Source organism: Coenobita brevimanus, chromosome 65, assembly GCF_032717465.1.
Source record: "Coenobita brevimanus isolate Jiangsu-jjx chromosome 65, ASM3271746v2, whole genome shotgun sequence".
Lineage (NCBI taxonomy): Eukaryota > Metazoa > Arthropoda > Malacostraca > Decapoda > Coenobitidae > Coenobita > Coenobita brevimanus.
The window spans coordinates 43881132-43893628 of NC_137018.1; the positions used below are offsets into that span (position 1 = coordinate 43881132).

At 43.6% G+C, this 12497-nt stretch overlaps 1 protein-coding gene across 3 annotated transcripts in view; it reads right to left on the reverse strand.

Annotated features, from left to right (window-relative positions):
- Positions 1-12497, reverse strand: part of Taf3 (TBP-associated factor 3) — a 114977-nt gene that overhangs the window by 72523 nt on the left and 29957 nt on the right. For 2 of the 3 annotated variants that reach the window (XM_080276592.1, XM_080276593.1), the window contains exon 4: positions 8580-10383. In XM_080276592.1, the coding sequence (XP_080132718.1) occupies positions 8580-10383 (1804 nt within the window). The remainder of the gene's footprint in view (positions 1-8579; positions 10384-12497) is intronic. The other variant, XM_080276594.1, reaches the window with a different exon arrangement.

The window sequence follows — 12497 nt, forward strand, 5'->3', positions numbered from 1 at the left end:
GTGTGTGTGTGTGTGTGTGTGTGTGTGTGTGTGTGTGTGTGTGTGTGTGTGTGTGTGTGTGTGTGTGTGTGTGTGTGTGTGTGTGTGTGTGTGTGTGTGTGTGTGTGTGTGTGTGTGTGTGTGTGTGTGTGTGTGTGTGTGTGTGTGTGTGTGTGTGTGTGTGTGTGTGTGTGTGTGTGTGTGTGTGTGTGTGTGTGTGTGTGTGTGTGTGTGTGTGTGTGTGTGTGTGTGTGTGTGTGTGTGTGTGTGTGTGTGTGTGTGTGTGTGTGTGTGTGTGTGTGTGTGTGTGTGTGTGTGTGTGTGTGTGTGTGTGTGTGTGTGTGTGTTGTTTATGGTGAGATGTGGAATGTGCCTGTGCTCTCCTCTCCAGTTTGTGAAAAGGGTCACTGTAGTTTTGGCTGGGGCTATTATAAGCCTGTTTGTAGTGAACCATTCATGTAGTGTGTTGAGGTAAGGCTGGTGGATGTGTGCAGCTGTGTTTGCGTATTGGTGTGTACATGTGTTGTATCATCTGCATAGGAAGCCATGTGTATCTGTGGTGTGTGGGGTGTGGGTATGTCATGCATGTTTAGGTTAAAGAGTGTAGGGGACAAAACAGACCCTTGGGGGACGCCATTTGTGAAGTTCCTGATGTTCGAAGACTGACCGGCAAATGTTACATGTGCACATGTGCCTGCTAAGTAGTTTGCCAGCCATCTTTTTGTGTTACTGTGCATGTTTGTGTTGAATATTTTGTTTGTGGGGTTGTGGTGGGGGATGGCATCAAAAGCTTTGCCAATGTCTAGTGCAATTAAGAGTGTTCTGTGTGGTGACCTACCTGAATTCATGCCATCAAAAACCCTCTGTATAAGGTCTGTAAGAAGTGTGTTTGTGGAGTGTAGTGGCCTAAAGTCATGTTGTTATGGGGCTAGGGGGGTGTGGGTGTAACCAGTTGTAGTACCAGTCATGCAGTGACTTTAGAGGGGGTGCAGAGGAGTGTGATGGGGTGGTGTGAGGAAGGTAACATGGGGTCTTTGTTGGGTTTAGGGATAGTGATGATAATGCCATGCTCCCAGATGCTGGGTATTGTGTTGTGTAAGTAGTTGTAGTTTGATATGTTGGTGAGTGCTTGTATGTCTTGTGGTCCAAGGTGTTTAAGGTGTATGTTGCTTATGTTGTCTGGTCCAAAATCAGATGAGTGCCTAAGGCTGCTGATGATGTGCTTCATCTAGATGTAAGTGAAAGGTGCGTAGTCTGGGTCCGTGGAAACTGTCTCTTACGTTGGATGATACGTCGGTCGCCGCGATGGGGGTTTTGATGGCTGACATGTGAAAAGTGATTGATGAGAGAGTTTGCTTGTTGTTTGTTTGAAGGTATGGTGTCTGTTGTTGTGATGGCAGCACGTGATTGTGTAGTGCTGCTGTTGGAGAATGTGATGCTGTTTAGTGTTTTGTAGAGTTTGCTGGTGTTTTTTTTGTGGTCAAGTGTTTGGAGATATTTATTCCAGTTTAGTGTTTGCTGTTCTGATATTTTATTGTTTATTTGAGTGTTGAGTGCTTGTATTTGTTGTACGATGTCTTGTGTATGGGGTGTTAGGGAGTGTCGTAGTGTGTCCCGTTGACTGATGAGGCCTTGAATTTCTGGTGTGAAGCTGGGGTTTTGTCTCTTTCTGTGGCCTCTAGGGATGTGTCTTTTGTCTGCATTTTGTATAATTGTATTGAAAGTGTGCACAGCGGTGTTGATGTTTGTGATGGGTGTACTGTTTAATGTTTCGAAATGTTGTTCTGTTTCAGTTGTGAAGGCCTCCCAGCTGGCTGTCTTATAATTAGTTTATGTGTGTCTGTGGCCAGCTGGGGTGATTCTGGTTTTGGTAGTGATGATGATTGGGAGGTGATCAGATCCAAGGGTTTTGACCACTCTCTAGGATGTTGTGGGGGCGAGGTTTGGGGAACAGGAGGTGATGTCTGGGGATGATGCGAGGAAGGGGGCTTGGTGTGGGATATGGGTATGTTGATGGGGATTATTCAGTATGAAAAGATGATCTGTTTGGGATTGAAGTACCAGCCCTATGTCTGTGTCAGGGTAGTTGATATGCCAGGCCAACGCCTTGGCATTGAAATCACCACCCAGGATGATGTTGGGTATGTTAGTGATTTTTTTTTTTTTTTTTTAACAGATAATGAATGGAGGAAGGAAAAACAAAGGGAAAAAAAATATGTCCATGTGCCTAAAGGCACATGTATTTGTGGAGAGTAATTGTGTGGTACTGTGGGGGACGAGCTGGGGGGAATGTATGTGTTGGGGATTATTAAATGTGATTTGTTACCAGTGTGTATTATAATTGACTGTATTTCTGTTGTGGTGTCATGTGGGGGGAGAAGTGACTTTGTGTCTACACTGGTATCTGAGAAGTTACTGGATTTGTGTACCACAATGATGAGTCCACCACCACTTCCGTCAGCCCAGTCTTGTCGAATGGTGGTGAAATTTTGAAATGTAAAAAACAAGAACTCACACAATTCATCACACAACAAAACATACACATTGCCATCTAACAAGAAACAAAACTACACAGAACACAAAAAACACATCATCATCATCCAATCCTACATTGCCCCATGAGGAGCGCAGGAGCCCGGGGCTAAGCAGTTGGTCCCGGCATTAAGATGAGAGTGACCAGCCTCACTCATCCCTGAGTGGCATTACAAGAGCAATCAACCCCAACCACCCCTTGGCTATAAACCTTCACCGGTTCAATCCAACTGGAGCGCAATAATTACTCACTAAACCACCAGGTGCCAAACTTTGGTTATATGGTTACCACCCAGCATAGTAAATGGTTTCCTGATGTACAGGAAGCCATTTGGCTTGTCACTCAGTGTAGAGTCACCCACAGGCAGAAGGAAGAGGAAAGAATGAAGGAAAGAAATACACTTCCTCTTCTGTTTTTCTTTCCTTCAGATGAAAGGGGGTGCTGGGAACAGCATGGTGCAATGAAGAGGTGAGACAGGCTGTGACACAAAAGAAGAAAGTATATAGTGAGTGGCTGAGAAACAGGGGTGTGGAGGAAGCTGAGAGACAGAAGATAGAGTCATATGTAGAGAGGAAGAGAAAGGTGAAAAGATTAGTAAGAGAGAGTAAAGGAGTGGATGAGGAATTTGGAAGGAATTAGAGTATAAAGTGGAGGGAATGTAAGAAAATGTTCTGGAATGTGGTAAAGAGAGTTAGACAGGATGATAAAGAATTAAGCTGGGGAGGGAAAGATAAAAAATGGTATCTAGCTAGTGAAGATGGGAGAAAAAGTGAGCAGATGGAGAGAACACTAAGGACTTGTTGAACACAGAGAATAAAAGTAACGTGTGTATAAGTGGCTGGGAAATGGCTGGGAGCAGAGGGGAGGTGAGAAGAGAGGAAGGAATCAGTACAATGGAAGCAATGAAGAAAGTTAAAATCGGGAAAGCCCCACGAATTGATGAAATGTGTGGTGAAATGTTGAAACATAGTGGAGACAGTAGGAGAACAGATATGGAAAATGTGAAGATTGGCCTGGGAGGAAGGCAGAGTCCTGGAGGATTGGAAGTTAGGTATAATTATTTGTCTGTACAAAGGAAAAAGGGAAATAGAAGTGCGTGGTAATCTTCTTAGTGTAATAAGAAAAGTATATGGTAAGATACTTACTGACCAAGTTAGGGAAATAACAGAGGTATTAGTTGGAGAACAGGGAGGTTTTAGGAAGGGACGAGGTTGTGTGATCAGATTTTCATTAGGAAATAACAGTGGAATTAGTTGGAGAACAGAGAGGTTTTAGGAAGAGACGAGGTTGTGTGATCAGATTTTCATTCTTAGGTCTTCTGTGGAAAAGTTTCTAGAGAAGGGAATGAAGTCATATGTGGTCTTCATGGATTTGGAGAAAGCATTTTACAGGGAGGGGCACTAATCCTCCACCAACCCCACTTGACACGTAGGGAGAACGTTATGTCAACAGCATCTGGTGTTCCCAGGCGGTCACCCATCCCAGCAACGTTGGGTCTGGTTAGTACTTGGATGGGTGACCGCCTGGGAACATCAGATGCTGTTGACACAACGTTCTCCCAACGTGTCAAGTGGGGTTGGTGGAGGATTAGTGCCCCTCCCTGTAAAACAATTAACTCTAAGCCCTTGGCCACCCCGTTTGGGATACATGGCGTCGGGCAATGAATGAATGAATATGACAGGGTGGATAGATAAGGAATGTGGAAACTATTAAGGATATATAGAGTAAATGGCATGCTGCCAAATGCCATGAAAAGTATGTATGAGGGTGCTAAGGTTGCAGTGCGTGTGGATAGTGAACAGAGTGAATTTTTTTGTCTGAATGCTGGATTGAAACTGGGGTGTGTCATGACTCCATGATTGTTAAATCTGTATGTATATCTATCTATCTATCTATCATCTATCCATTGCCAGACACCTTAATCCCGTAAGGGGTGGCCATAAACATATCACCTCCATGTTGCTCTGTTCCCAGTCATTTCACTGCCCTGCTCCCAGCTCACACCCTCCTCTCTCATATACCTCTCCATTCCATCCCTCCATCTCATCTTTGGTCTCTGCCTCCCTCTCCCCCCCTCCACCTGATTCATATATTCTCTTCTCGTCAGTCTCTCATTCTCCGTCCTATCCACATGGCCAAACCACCTCAATGTGTTTCTCCTAATGCTTCCTATCACATCCACATCCACAGCACAATGCTCCTTCACTTCCCCTTTTGTCAGTCTGTCTCCATATGTGACTCCACATGCTCCTCCCAAAAAACTCATTCCCACTGCTCTCACTCTTGATTTCTGTCCCTCCAACAAGGTCCAAACTTCACTTCTATACATTACAGCTGGTATCACAATACTGTCATTTAGTAACTTTTTCACTTCCATGCTCACTTCCCTGTTTCTCATCAATGCTTTCAAGGAATCAGCAATATTTCTTCCTTGTTGTACCCTTTCAGTCACTTCACCCTCTAAACTTCCATCCTTACTCTTCACACTATTCAAGTACTTAAACACACTCACATTTTCCATTTCCCCCTCATCCAACCTCATTGTACATTCACTGACTTCACTTCTCTTGAAGACCATAACTTTACTCTTCCCTACATTCACCTTTAGATTTCGTTTCTTACACTCTCTCACAAACTCATCCACCAAGCCTTGCAGCTCCCCTTCGTCTTCATTTGACAACACAGTATCATCTGCAAACAACAGTACTGGGAGTTTCCATACACTACCCTCTCTCACTAGGGCCGCTCCAACATCCACTGCCCTACCTTGTATCTCTTTTATAACCCCATCCATATACAGATTGAACAACCATGGAGACATGACACATCCCTGTTTCAATCCAACCTTCAAACAGAAAAATTCACTCAGTTCACTGTCCACATGCATTGAAGCCTTAGCACCCTCATACATACTCTTCACAGCATTCAGCAACTTCCCATCTACTCCATATATTACTACTCTTCACAATCCTTGTCTATCAACTCTGTCATATGCTTTCTCCAAATCCATGAAGGCCACATACAACTTCTTTCCCATCTCTAGAAACTTTTTCACCATAGATCTAAGAATGAATATCTGATCTACACAATCTCTTCTCTTCCGAAAACCTCCCTGTTCGTCTCCAACTAATTCTTCTGTTATTTTCCTAACTTGTTCAATAAGTATCCTACTCTATACTTTTCCTATTACACTAAGAAGACAAATGCCCTACAATTACCAAATACTTCTCTTTCCCTTTTTCCTTTGTACAAGGGAATAATCATACATGACTTTCAATCCTCCGGGACTTTACTTTCCTCCCAGGTCAATCTACTAACTTCTTTGACACCCTGTCTAAATCTTTTTACCTCTTTCCAGAACATTTTCCTATATTCCCTCCACTTCACACTCAAATTCCTTCCAAATTCCTCACCCACTATCTTCTTGCTCTCTCTTACTAATCTTTTCACCTCTTTCTTCCTTTCTACATATAACTCTCTCTTCCACCTCTCAACTTCCTCCACGTCCCTGTTTCTCATCCACTCACTATATTTTTTGTTCTTTTGTGCCACAGCCTGTCTCACCTCTTCATTCCACCATGCTGTTCCCTGCACCCCCTTTGATCTTCTCTTCATCCCACACACCACCTCACATGCTGCACAGATTTCGTCTGTGAATATCTTGCACACACCTTCCACGTCTCCCATCTGCTCCAATCCATGTTTACCCAATTGCTCCTCCACTTCTCTCTTATATTCTGCCCTTTTTCCATCCTCTTGTAACCTTTCCACCCTCCTTGTATGAACTACTTCCTTCTGTCCTTCCCTTCATCTATATCTCCATTTCATTTGGACCTTGATTCTCGCTACCACCAAGTGGTGTTCAGAAAGTCCACTCCCCCAACCTGTATATACTCTTGCATCCATTACACACCTTCTCATCCTATCATCCACACACGTATAATCATTGCCTTCCTTTCATTCAATTCACCACCCACCCTTCTCATCACTCGCCACGTATACATTTTGTGCCTAAAGAGGGTACTGGCTATCACCAACCCTCTCCTGGGACAAATGTCCAGTTTAAAAGTACTGCCATTCTCATCAATCTCTGCAGGCACACCCCATCCACCAACTACTCCATTAACCTTCACATTCCCTACTTTCCATTCATATCTCCAATCAAAAGCACTCTTTCACTCCTTTCAAACTTTTCCATGCACGCTTCCACATTTGTGTAAAACTCTTCTCTCACTCTGCTTCCACAATCTTGCACTGGCGCATACACGTACGCAATCACCAACATTTGTAGTCCAACTTTCAATCTGACCCACACAATCCTTGGGCCAAGTGATCCATACTCCCTTATATTCTCCTTCCATCTGCTGCTCACAACAATACACACTCCTTCTTTTGCCCTTTCATTCTCATCTACTCCCGCACACATACCCCATCCATACTCCCATTCTCTCACACTCTCAACTCTCCATTCAGTTTCAGTTAATCCACATATATCCACTTTTGCACCTCCATGCACCTGGACAATCTCTCTCTCACCTCATCATTTGCACCCCTTACATTCCAAGTCGCAATCCTTACCACGTCCTTTGTTTGGTCTTTAGTCATCACTATATGGGGTTATAAAATAGATCCAAGGTGGGCCAGTGGATGTTGAAGTGACCATAATCAGAGAGAGCAGTGTTTGGAAACTCCCACTGTTGTTTGCAGATGATACTGTTTTGTTAAATGAAGATGAAGGGGAACTGCAAGGCTTGGTGAATGAGTTTGGGACTGAGGGTAAGAAACGGACTCTAAAGGTGAATGTGGGGAAGATTAAAGTTACGGTCTTTGAAAGAAATGAAGTTAGTGAATGTACAGTCAAGCTGGATGAGGGGGAAATGGACAAAGTGAGTACATTTAAGTATTTTTGGGTAGTGTGATGAGTAAGGATGGAAGTTTAGAGGCAGAAGTGCTTGAAAGGGTACAACAGGGAAGAAAGGTTGCTGGTTCTTTGAAAGCAGTGATATGGAACTGAGAAGTGAGCATGGAAGTAAAAAAAAAAGTCACTGCAAGAGAGTATTGTGATACCAACTCTAACGTATGGCAGTGAAGCTTGGATCTTGTTGGAAGAACTGAGTCAAGAGTGAGAACAGTGGAAATGAGTTAATTGTGAGAAGCATGTGGAGTTATATGGAGAGACAGACTGACAAATGAGAAAGTGAAGGAGCGTTGTGGTGTGGATGTAATCGAAAGTGCTAGGAGAAATATACTGAAGTGGTTTGGCCATGTGGAGAGGATGGAGAGTAAAAGACTAACAAGAAAAGTGTATGTGAGTGAGGCGGAGGGGGAGGCCGAGGATGAGATGGAGGACTAGAGTGGAGAGATATATGAGTGAGGCAAGTGTATGCTGGGAGCAAGGCAGTAAAATGGCATGGGCAACATGGAGGCGATTTGTCTGTGGCCACACCTTACAGGACTGAGACGTCTGGCAAACAGACTGACAGATCTTGTTACCAATACAGTATCTGTGAAATTTGCACAACTTCTGTGCTCCTTTGCACAGCTCAGGATGGGTCTAGGAAGCTCAAAATTGCACTGCAAGGTGCATCTGATGTTGCTCCTCAATTTGACGAGGAGGGAGAGAGAGAAAAAAAACTGAATTTTGAAACTTGAAAAATCGGCCATGTATTTGGTCTCTGGGTCCCAACAAATTCCTGAAGCTTGGCCATGAAGGGGTTAATTCATAAACTGATTGTGATATGACTTTCAGACTTTCAAGACCAGTGTATTCAACTATCTCAAAAGGAAGCTTTTAGTTTTTCCTAGTCCCCAACTATCTCAAAAGAAACAACTATCTCCTTGTTTTCCATTATATACAGTACCAGTATATATCTCACCATTTCAAAATCATAATTAGGTTGCTACCACTACCTTAAATTCTAGTTTTGAGAGAGAGAGAGAGAGAGAGAGAGAGAGAGAGAGAGAGAGAGAGAGAGCCCTCACAGCCAAAATCAGTGAGCTGCATGTGCACAAACTTCTCGCAACTGATAATTTTTTTTCTTGCTTGAAAAGTACCATAATTTCTTACCTTTTCTTTTTCCATCTTGTCAATTTTCTCCTGTTTCACTCTGGGTAGAGGTGGTGGAGGGGGTGACTGGTGTGCTGGCGTGCGGGGCCGTGGTGGTGTAGCAGCAAGATGAGGGGGTGACGGTGAATGCAGAGGGGAGGGGTGGCTAGGACCAGGACCTGGGAGAGGACTGGGGTCTCGGGCATGCCGAGGGGTGAGGGGACGCTCCAGGTTCTCAGCCTCATCCAGCGGCACCAAATGATCATCTTCCAACCCATGTTTAGAGGGTGGCCGGGGTAGGAAGGGATGTGGAGGCAGTCGTAGGTCTGGCATTGGAGAATGGGGTAGGCCAGGTCGGGGTGGTGGCCCCCCAAATGGAGGAATAAATGGAAACCTTGAGAAAGGAGGAATAAAACCAGGAGCAGTAGGGAAAGGAGGAAGAGAGAAAGGACCAGATGATGGTCCTCCTCTGTCATCTAAGGGTAACCCAACCTCTGGGGTCTTTGGCCGCTCTGTAGATTCAAAATCACAAGGTTCCCGAAGACCAGGACTAACCCCACCCTTCGGAGACTTGCACCGATCCTTTCTCTGCCGTTTCTCCTTCGCCTTTTCTTTCCCTTTTCGTTTTTCTGGAGTCTTACGGATAGGTAAGTGTGGAATTTCTGGAGTTCTTGGTGTAGACGGTGTTCCTGGGGGTGATATGTCATCCTGGAAAGAGTTCTCTGGTCCTATCAACTCCTCTGTGACCCTCCTCTGTCCCATTCTGCCAGGAGTTTCATCAATCATGAGATCGGGGGAGCTGTCACGTGAAGGTTGCCCATCACGTTCTCCAGGCCGGTCCTGGTCCTTGGCATCTTTGCTTTTGTTAATCTTTTTAAATATGCTGAGCTTGGATTTCCCTTCTCCCTTTTCCTGTCCTAGCAATTCTGGTCCAGACTTGCCTGGTGTTGGAATAGATGTGATGGTAACTGCTGGGGATGAGGCCAGAGCAATAATCAACTCCCTTTCACGCTCCTTTTCCTTTTCCTTTTTCATTTCTTTTTCCTTCTTTGCCTCCTTATCCTTCTTGGCATCTTTATCTTTCTTACTTTCCTTTTCCTTTTTGGGCTCCTTTGGCTTTTTGGTAATTTCTTTATCCTTTTTTCCCTCCTTACTTTTCTTTGTTGGATCCTTTTCTTTTTTCTTTTTCCCTTCTTCTTCTTTCTCCCCTTCTTTTCCTGATGGGGTAGAGGACTTCTTAACCTCAGACTTAGGTGTCTTGGGTGGCTTCGGGGGCTTGATCTTTGGTGTTGCTGGTTTTGGCAGCTGTATCTTGGGTACTGATGACTTCGGTGGTGAGGACTTGGGTGTTTGAGGCTTTGGGTTGTGAATCTTGGGAGTTGGCATCTTTGGTGAGGAATTTTTAGGTGGAAGGACCTTGGGTAAGGGCATCTTCAAGTTTGGTGGTACTTTGAGAGTGCCAGGAATAGCTGGTGGACCCCCTGGTTTTAGCAATGCTGGGGGCTTGGATCCGGGCATTTTTAGTACCTTCCCACTGCTCTTGTCCTTTGACTTCAACTTGATAGGCCGAGGGGGTTTATTAAGAAGCGGTCGACCAGCAATTCCTTGGCTGTTCTTTTGTCGGATGAGTTTTTCTACATTGAGCTTTTTCTTGCCAGCAGCCCCTGACACAGAAGGCGAAGAGCTGCGTGGAGTAGCCATGGGGATATTGGGGCATCGAGCTTCTGGTAGTTTCCCCTCTCGGGCAGATGATATGAACCCGGAGGTTGTCATCATCACACTAACAATTTCTCGCACTGGCTGACCCTCATCTGCTAAAGAGTGCCTGTATGAACAGGGAGAGTTTTATTATTTCTTATGATACTTCATCATAAAATTTCAAAATTATATTACTAATCATTACTTTTGGCATCCTGTACAGTAGCTGATGTTAAAATTACTCTTTCCCATTAATCTCTCAGTCCATGCAGATTATACATGGTACACATTTTAAAATGTTGGTGTACTACTACCACTACTACCTCATGGCTACTCAGTTTGTTCCAGAAAAGTATTCTGATCTCTTTTTTATCATATACCATACTCTACTTCCTCTAAACATCTCATCTGCCCAAACTATCATATTTAACTGATTTGATCTGCTTCAGAATAAAGAATGAATCACAAGCCAAAAGCACTGTAACACTGAAGTCAGAATTGGATACCAATAAATCAGTATGTTTTGCTGCAAACTGTATGATCATTATACAACAGGGTAAAAACTGGAAAAAGAACACCTTGTTTCAATGGATCTGAATCCGGAAGGTGGCTAGATGTTTCCCTGTCGTGTAAAATGCTACATGGGCACAAGCCCTATCCATAAATATTCAGAACTTCAGTAACCTTACCTTAGGCCTCTACATTCTACATGGGGCAATGTCGGACTGGCAGTTACAATTCACATGCTTTATATCTGACAATGAAAAATAGAATACCTAGAACATGCCCTACTGAAAAACGTGCTCTTATTCCATCTTTTATACCCTTACCAACATGACAGGACAATCTGCTTCTGAATATAACCATTCCAACCTCAGTTTGACAACATCCTAACACTGAAAGGTGTCAATGAGAGGAGGGCAGTGAACGAGTTATAAAGCCTTCATTTCTATCATCCTCCTATTGGGGAACAGGAAGGGAACTGAGGGCCATTTGTAAACCTAGGCAGCAGTTATATTTGGATCACTGCATCTCCACCACCAGTGTGCTGTAATGGCAATGATGGTGTATGTTTTAGACTAAAGATCATAGTTAGTAAAATATGTTATATAGGTACAGGTTTTGAATTCTTACACAATCTCCATTTCTGTGGTGGGAAGGTGTGTGTATATGATAATTAACGTGATGGTTGTATTTCGCGTGCGTGCTATTTTACAGATATGGATGAAATAAGGTATGATGACATTTAACAGTCTGATGCATACAGCATAAACAGTTTTTACAGGTTGCAGAATATGGTTTTCCTCATCCCGCCCTAGGGTGGGAAAGGTCTAGATTATGATGATGAAATGATGATATCATTGTTGTTGGTGATCAACCCCAGTATGTTTGGTCGATCAGACATATCAACCACAGGCAAGCAACCACCACTGCAAGGTTGTCTCATGCAATGAACTTATGTTCCTTTGCGGCAGACAGTGACTCATCACATTGTGACATAGGAAGACCGTGGAAGTTTGATTTCTGGATGGATGCTGCATTTGCATCTTTCCACCTAGTTAACAGGGGCACCACTGTAGGCTCCACTTCACCCCATAATTTGGCTATTGTATATGGTTACCACCCAGCACTGTAAATGCTTTCCTAGGTTACAAGAAACCTTTAGGCTTGTCATTCACTGTAGGTCCATCTGATGTGGAAAAAAGAGTAATAAAAAGCAACATGAAGGAAAACGAGATGTAGGAAGACAGAAGGGCAAATACATAGATAGAGTGAGAGAGGGGAATGAAGTAGGCAGCACTGCATTATGTGTGTGGACGATGGTTGCCACCACCTACCACCTTCAGAATATGGTACATAAGTAATATAAAAATGATAATACTGTAATACACTAATCAATTATCATTTTGCTTGATTTCAGATTTGTGGCTGCTAGTGCTGGATGATGACTAAATATGAATGTTCCACAACATAATGTCTATTGCAGTACCAAATCATTACTAAAATTCTACTATGACTTGGGATGTCAATTACTGGATCTGGGGTGACTGCTTTTGGGAAGACCTGAACTCTTCTTCACATGAAAACTGCAACATCAAGTCCTTCAGCCAAGAAGGGAGAAGACTGTTGAAATTTGTTCTGTATTAGACAATATGAATGGGAGCTCCCACCCTATTCAGCTGCCTAATACAAGAAGGGAGTGTGGTATTATCCCTAACTTGATAAAATACATTCCCAAAC